Source organism: Anabrus simplex, chromosome 1, assembly GCF_040414725.1.
Source record: "Anabrus simplex isolate iqAnaSimp1 chromosome 1, ASM4041472v1, whole genome shotgun sequence".
Classification (NCBI taxonomy): domain Eukaryota; kingdom Metazoa; phylum Arthropoda; class Insecta; order Orthoptera; family Tettigoniidae; genus Anabrus; species Anabrus simplex.
The window spans coordinates 41895040-41912200 of NC_090265.1; the positions used below are offsets into that span (position 1 = coordinate 41895040).

Sequence of the window (17161 nt, forward strand, 5' to 3'; positions counted from 1 at the left end):
GCTGAAACTAAAGGAGGGATTTTTTTCCCAACCAGCACGTGAACAGAGTGGCATCAAGCATCAAGCCATAATAGCAGAAATGGATAGAAAGACAAAAAGAGCAAAAACCACGAAACAAACGTTCATTGAGGATACTGTGAAGATTTGCCTGCAGACTAATGTCCCCATCCACAAGTTGGACCCTCCTGCTTTCTGAGACTACCTTGAAAAGTAAGTGCCGATTTCAGATATAATTTTTGGACGTTATTTATATGTGTGTTTAAAATACATTTACACCATCTTGAATGGTACAGCCTACCTTACTGTGAAATATTCATAAATTAGCCTATATCCCCACCTCATCCCCTAAAAGGAATCACGTGGATGGTTGTTTGGAAGTATTACGATTGCTATACAGCCTTGTTGAATTTTAGGTTAAGTCTCTCAAACTTTCGACCAAAAACCACGTGGATGCTTGTTTCCTAATTAATATGATGACTCCACGCATGGAATTTAAGTTTAGGTTATTCAAATTTTCAACCAAAAAGAAAATCAAACGTGGCTGGATGTTATTTTAACAAATTGCAGACCGGATGCTCATCACTCATAAAATATTGACGCTTGTTTTTTAAACCAGAGGACACACAATATCATTGTATATTTTAATATTATCACTCTTATCATGTGACTTTCTTCATTAGATTTAGTAATGTTTTAAAATTATATGTTAACTTTGGGTCTCATGACCAGCTGAAGATGTGTGTGGCATGTGAGTTTCAGGAATGTTGGAGACCATATAAACACCCAGTTTCTGAGCGAGGCGAAATAACCATTTAAGGTTGAAATCTCCGACCTGGCCAGGAATCTACTCCAAGGTCCTCTGAACCAAAGGAGACTTTGCTGACCTTTGAGCCAAGGAGCCAGACACCTATTGCGATGCCTCCATCTCAATTCTCAAAAACTGTGTGCATAATGAACTCACTGTAGATGCTAAATAGTATTGGAGAGAGAATACATCATTGTCTTACCCCAGCTGAGATGCTAGACTCTTTGGAGAGTTTTGCCTATCCAGACCCCATTGTGTTTCCTTTGTAAAGCTGCTTTATTAAACATATCAGATGCAAAGATGTGTCCATACTGTAAGATCATCCACAGTTTCTCTCATTTGACTTCATCAAAGGCTTTATTTTTTCTTTCGTAGTCAATAAAGCACATAAATATATTTCAAAGTAGCAGAGCCAAAAAAAGCCATTACGAGCCATGTATTCCCATCATTCCCACAGACATGCCATTTCATTTCCCCATTCGCCTTGCATTCTCAATGACCATCAACGAGGCATAAACTCAATTGCTGTGTGAGTTAAATCTGGAAAATCCATGATTTTCACATAGTCAATAATGTGTTGCATACTCGTGAATGGGAGAGCTGAAAAATGTATTTGTTTTTGAAGAAGATGGAAAGACCAAAAATATTAGTCAATAATGTGTTGCATACTCGTGAATGGGAGAGCTGAAAAATGTACTGTATTTGTTTTTGAAGAAGATGGAAAGACCAAAAATATTATATATCCCAAAGCACTTGAATAAACTTCCTTCAAATTTAATTTAATGCACAAAATAAAACTGTCTTTCATTTATTTTGTAACTTCTATATGTGTAATTTCTTAGAAAGAGAAAGAGGCATTGCAAACGCGATTAAAATAATGGAAAATAAAGAAAATGTCGAATCCATTATTTTTGTGTCGCTGAGATGAACTGTAACACTCTGGATACTGTTTAAATCCACGTTTAGCCTCCATTGGGACAGAGGACGATATGGGGTGAAAAGTAAATAGTCTAAAATGACCGAGATTAGATTGAATCCACAGAATTTGTGTTCACAAGAATGACTGCCAAGAGTCTCAATGACATTTGAAACCATGTACACCATATCAAAAGTGCAACGGGTAAATACAATCGAACCATTTTCACGTATTAATTTTTTGAAAGGATAAAATACTTCCCAGTCAATTCGGGCTTCCACATGGACAAAGTTTTACTCGAAAAGGAAACAATCTAAAACCTGAAATTGAACGCATATAAATAAGTTTAAAACAACATAATAGATTGTAAAATATCAATCAGCATCTCAATAATGAATTCTACAAAAATTCACTTCACACATAATTAACAAGTAATACAAATTTTGAAGGTAAACATTCAAAAACTATCTGGGCAACACCGGGTACAATAGCTAGTTGTATCTGTTTTGTACAGTATCAGCTTTATCTGACCCTGTAATAATTAAGAGGGGAATTCCTCACATTGGGCCTTTATGCTTTCTTATATATATATATATAATTGATATGAGTAAACAAGTGGAATCAGAGATAAGGCTTTTTGCAGATGATGTTATTCTGTATAAAGTAATAAGTTACAAAATTGTGAGCAACTGCAAAATGACCTTGATAATGTTGTGAGATGGACAGCAGGCAATGGTATGTTGATAAACAGGGTTAAAAGTTAGGTTGAGAGTTTCACAAATAGGAAAAGTCCTCTCAGTTTTAATTACTGGGTTGATGGGATGAAAGTTCTTTATGGAGATCAATGTAAGTACCTAGATGCTACTATATGGAAAGATCTTCATTGGTGTAATCACATAAATGGGATTGTAAATAAAAGATACAGATCTCTGCACATGGTTATGAGGTATTTAGGGGTTGTAGTAAGGATGTAAAGGAGAGGGCATACAAGTCTCTGGTAAGATCCCAAATAGAGTGTGATTCCAGTGTATGGGACCCTCACCAGGATTACTTGATTCAAGAACTGGAAAAAATTCAAAGAAAAGCAGCTTGATTTGTTCTGAGCGATTTCTGACAAAAGAGTAGCATTACAAAAATGTTGGAAAGTTTGGTCTGGGGAAACTTGGGAGAAAGACGACGAGCTGCTTGACTAAGTGGTATGTTTGCAAGAAATCAGCTTCATTTCTCATATCAAATCTTATTTACAATGAATCAATAACAGTAAATTAGCACCTTTTTGATACTTATATTTGCTTTAAGTAAATCAATCGTTTAGAGTACATGTTTCATTCCATTTGGAACGTCTTCAGCTGTATTACAACGCTTAGGTAAAATTACAAAGTATTTATCTTCTTAAAATAAGGACAGTAAGGTTAAAATAAGCAAATCCATTTTCCTTCCCATTTTACCATCCATATTGATTTTAATTATTTAAATGTTTAAATTCAGGTATATTTTAAGCAAAATAAGGTACTCATTAAGATGTTCTTAAGAAGATAAATACTTTGTAATTTCACCTAAGCATTGTAATACAGCTGAAGATGTTCCAAATGGAATGAAACATGTACTGTAAATGATCAATTGATTTGCTTAAAGCAAATATAAGTATCAAAAAGGTGGAAATTTATTGTTATTGATTCATTGTAAGTGGTATGCTCCGAGCTGTCAGTGGAGAGATGGCAGGGAATGATGTTAGTACACGAATATGAGTGGTATCTTTAAAAGTATGAAATATCACAATATGAAGATAAAGTTGGAATTCAAAAGGACAAATTGGGGCAAATATTTGTTTATAGGAAGGGGAGTTAGGGACTAGAATAAGTTACCAAGGGAGATGTTCAATAAATTTCCAATTTCTTTGAAATCATTTAAGAAAAGGCTAGGAAAACAAGAGATATGGAATCTGCCACCTGGGCGACTGCCCTAAATGTACATCAGTAGTGACTGATGGACTGATAGTATACAATAAAAGAAATAGTCCTAAGAGTGTTAAGAGACTTACCACACTGTACACTATTCCCTGTAGGGTTTCACTGAAAAGTAAAATAAAGCACTTCCTCTCTATGTAGCTGCCTTTGAATTTCACTTTTATAATTAAAATTTACTGTATGATAGCGTACCTTCAAGTTAATTATTCGACTGTACTTCTAGGTAACGCATTCTCTCTCTCCTCTTTACCTAAAGCAACAACAATCCCCACTTTACGGACTTTGTGCAGTCTCTGACAAGACACAAAGATTTGATTACTCATCACGCTATTACTGTGGGCAGAGTGAATATGATACTTCTAAAAATCAGTTATGATTTATCAAGACATCTGTTATCAGCAATGCTCACCAGTTAAGCAGGAATCTCGACGCTGAGATGGTACGAACTGGACCCTGCACGCACAGAAACCATTCTTGCAATGAGCATGCTTTGTCACACAGTCGACGTCATTATGGCATGGGCTAGCAAGTGGTCCCCGACCTGGAACAAAACGTGGAGCTCTGTCTTTACATACAACCTGTAAGTTGGTTCAATGTTCATTCAGGATGTCTAGGGTTGCCTGGTTTTAAAATTAAAGATAAAGGAGATTTTGTAAAACCACCTCAATAGAACATTATCAACATTTTCATTTTCTAGTATTTGAGAAGGCTTTCATTCTTGATGATGATGATGATTGTTGTTTAAAGGGACCTAACATCTAAGATCATCTGCCCACTTTCATTCTTAAATGCAAGTCTATCCCTCAGACCCATTTTCTGATATGTGGTCTTGAGGGAGGTGGGATAAAATGATAAGGCATTTTTAATGGCCAGATGCCCTTACCAATGCCAACATCAATTGAGGAGATTTTGAAGATATAATGAATGAAACTGGGTAAAGAGGTGGAAGAAATTGGCTGTGGTCTATGCATAGGAACTTGTTACAGTTTTAATTACATTAATTTAAATGTAAAAGATCCTCCTATTCAATACATTATAATAGTGGAGAGGAACCATATTTGCCCCTACCCGGCTACAGCTGGATAAAGGGAAATGATGATGATGATGATGACACCTATAAAAACGATAAACCTCCATTTGACCCATTTTAGAGTCATCTTCAGTGGAAATTAAATCCTGAAACATTTACTGACACACATTTAAAATCACCGTCTTGAGATGTGAATCTCTTATCTTCTATATATAAAAACTGCTACCCGGTAGGGTCTTAACTCTTCCCTTCTCCTCATCTACAATACCAGGCTACCATCTCCACTGATCAGTGCAGAGTATTGCCAGTAGCAGAGCCCAGGGCAGTAGCTTGCAAAACAGCCTCGACACACAGCAGGCTTCTTCAATTGGCTGCAGCTCAAGATGCTTAAGGCTTGACGTTCACCAAACCAGCCATTGAAAATGGGTAACCTAAATCTAGTGATAGCCCACGTCCTGATCCCAGCATACGCCACTGATCACAGTATGGCTAGAACTCGCATCTGGTTGACTCTCTTACGCGGCATAGAGGCTTGTACATTGTAGATTAACACCATGAAAAAAATCAGAAATCATTTGAGATGTGGATCCATCAATGAATGCTGAAAATGCTGTGGATTGATAAAGTGATGGACAGATATGTCCTAAGAACAACAAATAGTAAACTTCTCCTCTTGCCTGTCATTAAATGTAGAACAAGTGCTTAGAGGCCGAAAACATCAATTCTTTCAGCTAATACTGAGACAAAATAGAAGGCAAACAAGGACATGGTAGAAGAAAAATGTTCTGGCCTCAGAATATAAATCACTGGTCATGGATTCACTATGTTGGAGAATAGTTTAAGCTAACAGACAGAAATGCCTTTGCCATAGCAATAGTCAATGTATGAGGGACAAAGGATGGTACTTGAAGAAAGCAGATAATACACAAACCTACTGAATTGGACCTACATATCTATTGACAGTAATAATAAATAATCTGTTCATGAGATAATGCTTACTTTCAAATAAGGAAGAAAAGTCTTACCAAACAATACATTATGCTATCATCATCATCATCATCATTTCCCCTTATCCAGCTCCTGCCGGGTCGGGGTATTTATGGAACTTCTCCATCTTCCTCTTTCCTTCCACCATTCCTCTTCCACGATCTTGTCCCAGTCTAAATTTAGTCTTCTTATGCCGCTCTTTACTGATACAATCCAGCTTGTTCTAGATCTTCCTCTTGCTCTCTTGCCTTTGCACTTTGCCACCAGCATCTGTCTTGGAATTCTATTCTCCTCCATCCTCTTTACATGTCCAAACCACCTTAGTTTATTCTTTTCAACTCTCTCATTTAGCTTGCCTATCCCAACTTCTTTCCCAACATCTTCATTTCTCACTTTGTCTTTCCTATCATACTTCTTAAGAATTTCATCTCGCTTGAATTCTACTCTCTTACTTGCTAGTCAAAGTCCAAGTCTCAGCTGCATAAGTCAGTATGGGTACATAGTACATTTTGTACATTATCTCTTTACTTTTCCTTGGTACTTCTTTGCTCCAAACAAGGTTTCTTACACTTTGGTAGAATGCATTGCCCTCCTGTACCCTCCTGCTAATCTCCATGTCCACCCTAGCATTTTTCATCAATTCTTTTCCTAGGTAGATAAAGTTGTCCACAATTTCCAGACTGAGTTCCAATTTTCACAGTGCCCTTTCGTTTATTAATAAAACATTATAAACTAGCACAAAGCTTAGTTCCATCTCTAGAGAAAGCAACTGTGAGGTAAGTATTCATCAGCTGGACAGAAACAATGTTTCAGTAAATGTGGCACATGCATTCCTTCATGAGTCTTGGTTTTCCCAGACAATTGTTACCCAGCTAAATGACCAACAGGTATTGGTGTGCCACATGGTCAGTGTGAGGGCATCCTCAGTCATTGCTTGATATCAGCTTCTCAGTTGGTCTTATGAGGCTGTGTATACGCTGTTACAGCCATCAATACTTACAGTACATCTTCATACTTCCATCTGAAATCATCTGTGAATTAACTAAGAGCTTCCACACTCCTCTGTGGCCTCATTTATTTCCACATCTTTTATCATTACCGTAAATCATTAAAAAACTAGTCTAACCATAGTCACCTTGGTCTTTCTCTACTTACCCCCCATGTCTGAGTCTATTATTCTCCTAGGTAACCTATCCTCCACCATTCACCTCACATGACCCAACCACTAAACCCAGTTTATACTTACAGCTTCATCCAACAAGTTTATTACTATATCTCCTTATTCCAAGAAACCCCATGCCATTGTTTCCACTTGTTTGTACCAACAATCATTCTCATTACTTTCATGTCCATTACCTTCCAAATAGTTTACTCCCATATGGTGAACAGCTTTACAATGTGCAAAATACCTCGGTACAAGGAGAAATCAAAGAACCAGATTTACTGCAGATGGAAGATAAGGAAAACGAGGTGTCAATGGCAGAGATTGAGTGGGCCACTAAAAGGATAAAACGAGGCATGGCAGCTGGAATTGATGAGGTCGCCATAGAAATGATAACAGCAGGAGCAATTATTGGTCTACATTGGTTGTATAGACTCTTCAGAGTGATATTGAGAGAAAAGACTGTTCCAAACGAGTGGACGAAAGGGGTCATTATATCAATTTTCAGGAAAGGAGACAGGAAGCAATGTGAAAATTACAGGCAAGACATTGATACCTTATACAGCTAAGATCCTTAAAAGAATCTTGGATAAACAAATAAGAGATAGAGTAGAGGGAATATGGATAGGACATTGTAGTAACGTTTCTAGATATTGAAAAGGCATATGACAGTATCCCAAGGAATTTGGTACGGAAAACATTGACAGAGGCACACATTGGGAATGAAACAATGAAGATGGTAATAGCTTTCTATCAAAATTGCACAAGCTGTGTTAGAACCAAAGTGGGTCAAACTGAATGGTTCAGAGTTGAGACAGGCCTATGACAGGGAAGTGTATTGTCTCCCTTACTCTTCATAATAATCATGGATAAAATTCTTCATAATGTCATGGAGAAGATGAGCAAGTAAAGTCTATGCTCTTCGCTGATGACACTGTAGTTTGGGGAGATAATGAAGAGGAAGTACAGACAAGTTGATTTATGGAATGAGGAGATAAGATATATTGGAATTAAGAATAGTACTGCGAAAAGCAAGACTTTGATCATGATGAGAGGTAACAGAAAATCCAGGGGAGTGATAAGAATAGGAAATGAACCTCCTGAAGTAGTGAACATTTTTAAATATTTGGGCAACATGATGTCACAAGATGGAAATTTGGATGGAGAAATTGATTTAAGAATACATCAGTCTGCAAGTTTCTACCAGTGTGTGAAAGGCATTATATGGAACAAAGATGTGCCAATGAAGTGCAAGAAGGTTTTATACTCTTCCTATTATAAACCTATACTGACTTATGCCTCAACAACCTGGGCACATTGACTGAGTGGAACCAAAGTAAGATACAAGCAGCTGAAATGAGGTTCTTGAGCATGCAGGGAAAGACAAGACTAAATAGAATATGAAATGAGGAAATAAGAAGCGTGGGAGTATGTAAACTTCAAGAAGAGATTGATATAGCAAAGCTGAAATGGTCTGGACAGATGATGAGAATGCCAGGAGAGAGAATAGAACAAGGAGAGAGCGAGAGAGTATGTAAAGTTCAAGAATAGATTGATATCAAAGCTGAAATGGTTTGGACACATGATGAGAATGCCAGGAGAGAGATTACCAAAGAGAACATTCATAGATAGACTGCAAAGACGCCTAGGGGACGGCCTAGAATGAGATGGAGGAGTTCTGTTGTGGACTGTATTGCAAATAGGAGAGTCTATAGCAATAAAGTACTGGAAGAGGAGTGGTGGAAAAATCAAGTAAGGAGAATAATAAAGGATATGGAAAGTAGGAAGATAAAACTTGTAGGTGATATCCTGAGACATGATGACTTCCTAGTAAAACGTCTTTGAAGGAAAAGTACTAGGAAAGAAAGGAAGATATACTTAGAGGATGTGAGGAAATTGATGGGACATCAAAACTACAAGGAAGTCAAGAGGACTTCAGGACTGCTTTGGTACACTACCCTACCCAGAGGGAATCTGGAAAAGGGAATGGATGAAGATGGTAAAGTTAATACAAAATAAAGAATAGGAAATTCCAAAATAAAAGAAGTGCAACATTTCTGTTACTTAGGAAGCATTATAACTAAAGACAATAGATGCACCAAGGAAACCAAAGAAGAATAGCTCTAAATAGGCCTTTCGATTTAAAAGAAGTCTTTTAACAAATGCCCATATAAGTTTAGATACAATAAAAGCTTTTGTAAAGTCCTTTACACTTTACAGTTGTGAGAGCTGGACTATTGGAAGAAAGGAAATAAATTCAATGGAAACAACTGAAATCTGAAGTTGGAGAAAAATGACAATAACATGCTGAAAAAAAAAAAAAAAAAAGACAAATTGAGATGCACTAAAGGAAATCAATGAATAACGGAGACTGATGAAGGATATGGAAAGTAGGAAGAAAAAACTTGTAGGTGATATCCTGAGACATGATGACTACCTAGTAAAACGTCTTTGAAGGAAAAGTACTAGGAAAGAAAGGAAGATATACTTAAGAGGATGTGAGGAAATTGATGGGACATAAAAACTACAAGGAAGTCAAGAGGCAGGATTGCGAGGAGAATGGTTGAGGCGACAAGGCTTTTGGTGTACGATGACGGTAAAGTGGTCTGATACCAGACAAGTGTCAAGTTAGTTTCTCTTGGGAGTTGACTTCTTTCTTTCAGAATGTTGTTGATCGCAACTGCGAGCCCATACCATTACTCTTGCTACACCTCGATTCATTTTCATGAAGTATACTACCATCCTGGGAGATTGATTAAGGTCATCGGCTCTTGCTACACCTTGATTCATTTCATGAAGTATACTACCATCCTGGGAGAACACATATCCTAGACACTTGAAATGATCTACCTGTTCCAGTTTCTTCTCATAACACATTTCAATTCTGAATCAAAATCCTAGAACTGGCTGGGTATCAAATACAGATCTCTTGTTAATAGGCAGACAGGCCACAGATACTTATAGATGAACAAAGAGCTGAAAGAATGGGTGCTGCACTGACTTTCTTGGAGTGTTATCAACATTATGGCAATGAGCTCATCGACCAAATTGGCACGGGAATGAAAAGTGTGAAACGGCAGTCGCTTGAGTGGTATCATTCAAACTTGTCAAAACAACCACGCAAAATCAAACAATCTGCATCATTGCAGAAACTCATGGCATCCATTTTCTGGGTCCTTAAATGAATTTATACCTGGAAATATCATAAATGCAATTTCCTATTGTTTTTGTTGGCCTATTCAGAACCACCACAAAGGCATGCTATCTCGTGGAATTATTTTTCTCCATGAAAATGTTTACTCAAAAGTAAGTATCTAGGTATTAATATAAGGAAAGATCTTCATTGGGGTAATCACATAAATATGATTGTAAATAAAGGGTACAGATCTCTGCACATCGTTATGAGGGTATTTAGGGTTTTTTGTAAGGATGTAAAGGAGAGGGCATATAAGTCTCTGGTAAGACCCCAACTAGAGTATGGTTCTAGCGTATGGGACCCTCACCAGGATTATTATTGGCACACTTTATCTGGATGCATTTGTGTACGGTGGTGAGGAGTAAGGAGGGAGCTGTCCTGGTTCCGGTAGTGCAGCCAACCGAATTAAAATGAAATCTGAATTGAATCGAGAATATGATCGATCGATATGAAGTTTCTAAACTGTTATTATCTTAAGCCAACAACTGTGTCACATACACTTTATATAACATTATATAACATTTCTTGATGCGAATCTTGTTCCTAGCATGAATTCTATAGTTTGGCTTTGCTGTGTAAACAAGAACAGTACTAGTACATAAAGTGCACGCCAGATGTCGCACAACGATGCTTAAGTGATTCATAGTTTGTGTTTCAAAGGTTTCCAGTAAGAATCTCGAAGATTGCCAAGGTCGACCGATTCAGCACCAGGGTGTAAATGCATCCAGATGAAGTGGGCCGATAATACTTGATTCAAGAACTGGGAAAAATCCAAAGAAAAGCAGCTCAATTTGTTCTGGGTGATTTCCAACAAAAAAAAGTAGCGTTACAAAAATGTTGCAAAGTTTGGGCTGGGAAGACTTGGGAGAAAGGAGACGAACTGCTCAACTAAGTGGTATGTTCCGAGCTGTCAGTGGAGAGATGGCGTGGAATGACATCAGTAGACGAATAAGTTTCAGTGGTGTCTTTAAAAGTAGGAAAAATCACAATATGAAGACAAAGTTGGAATTCAAGAGGACAAATTGGGGAAAATATTTATTTATAGGAAGGGCACTTAAGGATTGGAGTAACTTACCAAGGGAGATGTTCAATAAATTTCCAATTTCTTTGCAATCGTTTAAGAAAAGGCTAGGAAAACAACAGATAGGGAATCTGCCACCTGGGCGACTGCTCTAAATGCAGATCGTAGTGATTGATATAGTAAAAAAAACGCAGGACTTCGTAGGGCCTATGTACTTTTCTGCAGCTGCCCTACAGTCAGGATTTTGCTACATCAAATTGTAACCAAGAAGAGGACTGCTCATGACCTAAAAAAACAAAAAACAAAAACAACAAGCACTATAAGTCACATTCCACACACTGCCAAATGAAGGGATCCGAGTATTATTGTACAATATTGGTACTTACACCTCGTCACCAGCAGAACCCCTAAAAACGGCTCCAGTATCCTTCAACCGCATTTGTGCAGGTCCCATCCACGGGATTACGGTACCCATCCTTATGGCAGATGGTCCTGTGGTCCTATCCTAGATAACCAAGAACACGATAAGCTGGCCATTCATCGGTATAAATTGTTGAGCCGGGAAGTACGACCTGGCCGTATTATCGGAATCAGGGTAGGTATTATACCGGTACGTCGGTTCTTAGCAACAACGTGCCGAATTACGCCTCGCTTCAGCATGGCGTCGTAGATTCCGAGTACCCATTTTGCCGGTACAATACGACCTCGTCCATACTTCCCATGTATAACCGCCGACTCATCAACCTGCACGGCGACATTGGGCCCACCAAAACGGTACCCATCGACGTTCTGGATTATCTTCCATGAGGCGATATCGCGGAAGAAGGTGAAATAGTGAACCACAGTACCCTTTATAATACCGGATTGCACCGTAGGCACGCCGACAGTAGAGCTAGTAGCCCGCAAGTACATTAACAGGTGCGATTTCTCGAAGAATGTGCCTTCGGCTAAAGACTTCGTCTTCTTACACTTCCTGCAGTGAAGGATATGGCCGAGATGGGTCGTCACATTACTCTTCTTCTCCATCACACGCGGTACCCTACGCCTACAACGAGGACATTTCCCAGCCTTCTTCGAGAGACCTTGCCGCTGGAGGTCTACAACGATGTCCTCATCGCTTTGCTGTTCAAGAAAAACAAATATCTTGCAAATTATCGTGTACACAAACCTCCAAAACAGGTATATAATCACATCCCGTAACTTACCGCTAGGTATGAGAAGAACTGGCACTCTCTCTCTTCTCCTTTGTTTGTTTTTGGACTCTGCGCAGCGCACTACGTCCAGTCACTGGGTTGTTTTAAACTTTACCAATCAAAGTGTCTGTTACAAAAAGGGATAGATTGGAGGGTAGTGGGAAACGGAAGTACACACTAGTGTACTGAGAGAGGAGAAGAACTGGCATAATGTCCTGCACGCCTGGATTTCCATTTTGAGACTAGCATAATCAAAGAGAGTGGATATAAGAGGCAAATACAGTCTGGCACCAAAGAGAATAAGTGTGTGGCACATTTGTAAGGAAAGAGAATATGACAGTAAGTGACTGAACTCCCCTCCACCCCGCCCGACTAACCCCACACGCACTACTTATATACTTGTTTATTGGTGAAGAAAGTACATCATATGATTATCGTTTCCTGATTAAAAACTTAAATTCGTCGCGCATGCACAGTAGTAAAATTTCGGACTTCATTTACATTTTTTTTTCAATTAAATACATCTCTCTCTCTCTCTCTCTCTCTCACACACACACACACACACACACACTGTGACGTCCGGTATGACATCATCACCCCTCCGTCACCTGTCGTCACCAATTAAACATGGTCGCCATGTGCCAAGACAAGACCGACTCCAATCCTCAGACCGTAATATAAAAAGAACATGGCGGCTATTGTAGCCGAATTGCTGCGATTGGCTAACGCGAAAATATGACGTACAGTACACAGGCGGTAATTTAACATTACAAATTTAACATCATAGGGAAAACCACTCTTGCACGTACGAAAACACGTCGGCAACCACTGCCCATCACATATAATCAACTAGATGTACATATATTCTACTACAATAAATGGACAACCCCAAAATAAAAAAGGAACAGCAAGCTGATTATTTAGAAATTTCACTTAGTCAAACAAACACTGTCTCTTCAATTTCACTTCACAGGAAAATGGGAAAAGATTACAAAACCGGTTAAATAATTTTATAACATCATTCTGAACATTTAAACAAATTATGGTGTAAAATTTCTCAATTTGTTCTTATGCATGAGAGCTAAGAAAGCATAACTTTTGCTCTGAGGGAATCAAACATTTTAACAAGAATATTACAGAGCAGAGTGAATTGGTGAGGATGTGGGGCTGGAATATTCCTGGAATGAATCAAGCTAATGTTTGAAGGTGAATGGAGGTAATCAAGCCAGCCAAGGGAAATGGGTGCAAATGCTACAGAACAATAAATGAATGTAAAATATGCTTTAGGCCTACCTTATTTACTGCTGAGTTTTAATGCCTTACGTTTGTTCACTTTAACTGCAAGTTCCTCAGTAATGTTCATTTTATGTTCCTGGTTCTCAAGTTTCTTTGCCAGTTCCCTGGACACATTTTTATCATGCAGCACTTTTGAATAGTTATTAACAAATATGTTAGCAAACACTTTCACACATTTCTTGACAATTTTTATCAAAGGCACACCACAACTGCATTTATCACTTACAATGCTTATATTGCTCTCTATAAACTGTATACCTAATGTAATCACAGCATTTCTCTGATTTTCTAACTTAAAAAATGCAGGTTCAAACCTGCTGCTAATGAGTACCTGAAAAAGTCTATAAATGTCACAACATAAACACATCAAAAAAGATGAAGGACACCTCAAACCACCCCTGTTGAGTTCACTGAAGTAAGATAGAAGATCTTCCTTGTCACAATTCATGATCAAATCATCTTCAGATTGTAATACTTGCTTACACTGTGTGCACTTTCCACTTTTCTCTAACTTTAACAAAACCTTCATCCTCGTGTAACTTGCAATGCATACAATTATTTTTAGCGTCTCAAGAGAAATCGACACTAAAGGTGTTTCATCCGAGGCAGACTGAAATTTGTGCAAGTTCTGAACTATTTTATCTTGGCTGAAAGTAACTGTCAGATCCTTGGGAGTAAATTCCCCCAACTTTACAGAATGAAGTTTTAACAAACTTATCACCTTGAGTCTTCGTTCAGATTGGACCTTAATGCAGCTATCGATATTAGCTAAAATGGCGCCCCGATCGGTTTGCTCAAATGTAAACATGAGCATGTGCGAAGCATCTGTTTAGTTCTTCTATTGGTTTGGTTTGATTAGGAAACGTTAGTGTAGTGATGTTTTTATTGAAATTTTGGTTTTAAAACTATTTTGATATATTGGGACGTGTCGATCGTGTTGTATGCCTGGGTGCAATTCATATTACCGCGGATGCACTTACATTCAGATCAAGTGTACTTAATGCATCGTGACGATTTCGAAGTTACACGTAATTGATTCGGGTGCATTAAAACACTCGAGGATAAATTTGTCAATAGAGAGGATGTATTCCGTGTACTTGATGAGCTGTTTTTTTTTTCCGGATAAGGCCAAAATTCTGTGTTGGTGCCAATTCTAGTACCGGTACGTTTCTGAATTACTATACCTTTTGAGGATTTTTAAAGTGAGGTTATAAAAAGTGATAAAGCTATTTATTTATCTGTGAGTGATGATTATATTCTCTTTGTTAAATTAGAGGACAAGGTATCAACTGATCTCTTACAGTACCGTACTCATTTACGTTGCCAACGATTTGGGTTTATTTATTTATCGTATGATGTGCACAGATAGATTATATAAATAAGTACCGGTATACAATATATACAAGCAGAAGCCTATAGTTCCAAATCAAGTCCATTGATCCATTTTAAGGCCTCATGCTCTCTGTGGACACTCGGCAATTACCGGTACGTGGTGGATGGTCTGTGAGGTAGCTCCACAATCACACCCAGAAGACTTCTGCCAGCCCCATTTATAAAGAGTATAGCCGCATCTTCCTTGATTGACTCTTATCCTGTTTAGAGTCCTCCATTGACGTCGTTGGGTGAAATAACGAGCCCAAATCAACTTCACGAACTTCCTCCATTGACGTCTGGGTAGATCAGGACCCGGAAGCCTATAGCCGAAAAATCGGACCTTCAATTCGAATATGCCATCTTAACATCGAAGGCATCAGCAGAGCAAAATGCGATTGTCAAGCTAAAATTCTGAAAGGTCAACAGATTGATGTCATTGCGCTACAAGAAACGATTTGGGTGTTAAAGTGCTTTATACGAAAATGCATATGCTACCAGAGAGCTTCAGACTGATTCTCCTATTGATTATCTGAAATGAAACAGATGTAGCAGTTTGGTGAATCATTACTAGGATCATTGTTATGAGAGAATTGAAATTCGCGACAAGGTTATGTTTCTAACAAATTTCTGGTACAAGGTAGGATATTATATTTAAAAACGTATGGCAATGGAAAGGTCATTCAAATAAATGTATTTCTAAAACAAGTATTGATTTATAGGAAGGAGAATTATCTTCTTCTTCTTCTTCTTCTTTTCTAGCCTATTTCAATCCACTGCTGGATATAGGCCTCTACCATGTGCTTCCATCGTCTTCGGTCTTGAGCCACTTGGAACCAGCGTGTTCCAGCCAACAGCTTTATGTCGTCGAGCCATCTCTTCAGGGGTCTTCCAATGCCTCTCTTGTGTCCCCATGGTCTCCAGTGAACAATCCTAGAGGTCCACCTGTTGTAGTCTTGTCGAGCTACGTGTCACAACTGTGAATTCCTCGATAGTGTGATTATATAAGTCTGGGATTTGGGTATGCGCCCAAGGTACAGTAATGTTGTGGCAATAGCCAGGAATGAATGTAGAAAACCCCATGGAAAACTGCATTAAGGATATGGTATCCGCTGTCAGTGAATAGAATACGGACCTGGGATATCCAGCTGGTGTAGCTTGTTATTCCTAATGTGGAGTGATGTAATTTGTAAGTCACTCAATATAACATTAATTTTGTTCTAATGGGTGTCTATACAAGTGATTTCTAATTATTGGTAAATTGCATTAAAATCAGTCGAATTCGTAAAAGTACGACTCTCCACTTTTGATACGGAGAGTTTCGACTGGAAACATTCGAATGTTTTTCATGGACTGACTGCTTGCGTTATATGAATACTTTCTTTCGACTGAAATCATTCGACTGTTCAGTCTTCTCAACAGGAAGTAATGAATACTTATGTTCGACTGAAAACATTCGACTATTCAGTCGATGGTTTGAAGGGACCATCGCCCGACTAGTCGATAGTGGTTTTCAGTCGATAGTGCCCATCTCTACTAGGTATATAGACGGATACGTAATCTGCCACTTGGAGACAGCTCTAAATTCAGATCATCGGTGATTGATTGATTAATTAATTGACTGAATTGAAACGCATCAAATATTCCCCCAGGATTGTTATTTTAGAATGCAATCCTATATTACCTATTTCCTTTACCATACTAGTTCATAGAAATTATTTATATTTTGAATTATCCGCATATTGCTTATCAAAATATAGGGTACTTCTAGATAGCATTGGTCTATTACCCAAAGTAAAGTATTCTGTTCGTTATTATTGACAGCCTAGCAATTCAATATGATAATCAAAATTTTATGTTTACGTATCACAGGCATGTTTACATTGAACCGATGCGTCGGCCATGTTGTTTCTGTATTAAGGTCCGATATTATTGCAGATGGCCTTGCATGTGCTCTACAGTCCTATATACACTGACTGACAGAGCAAATGCAACATCAAGAAGGAGTGGTTCGAAAGGGATGAAAGTTGGGGAAAAAAACAGAGACGGCACGGACGAATAATTGATGTTTATTTCAAACCGATATGGAGGTTACACAATGCGCACGGCATCGACTCAGTAGGATGTAGGACCACCGCGAGCGGCGATGCACGCAGAAACACGTCGAGGTACAGAGTCAATAAGAGTGCGGATGGTGTCCTGAAGGATGGTTCTCCA

At 38.3% G+C, this 17161-nt stretch overlaps 1 protein-coding gene across 1 annotated transcript in view; it reads right to left on the bottom strand.

Annotated features, from left to right (window-relative positions):
* The window catches only part of LOC136860718 (uncharacterized), a 39858-nt gene extending 27250 nt beyond the window's left edge, over positions 1-12608 (bottom strand). Inside the window, exons 1-4 of the mRNA XM_068225442.1 lie at positions 12472-12608; positions 12290-12299; positions 11933-12206; positions 4098-4229 (exon numbers count right to left, since the gene is read on the bottom strand). Coding sequence (XP_068081543.1) covers positions 4098-4229; positions 11933-12206; positions 12290-12299; positions 12472-12593 — 538 coding nt within the window. The 5' untranslated portion in view covers positions 12594-12608. The remainder of the gene's footprint in view (positions 1-4097; positions 4230-11932; positions 12207-12289; positions 12300-12471) is intronic.
* Positions 12609-17161: the final 4553 nt, after the last annotated feature.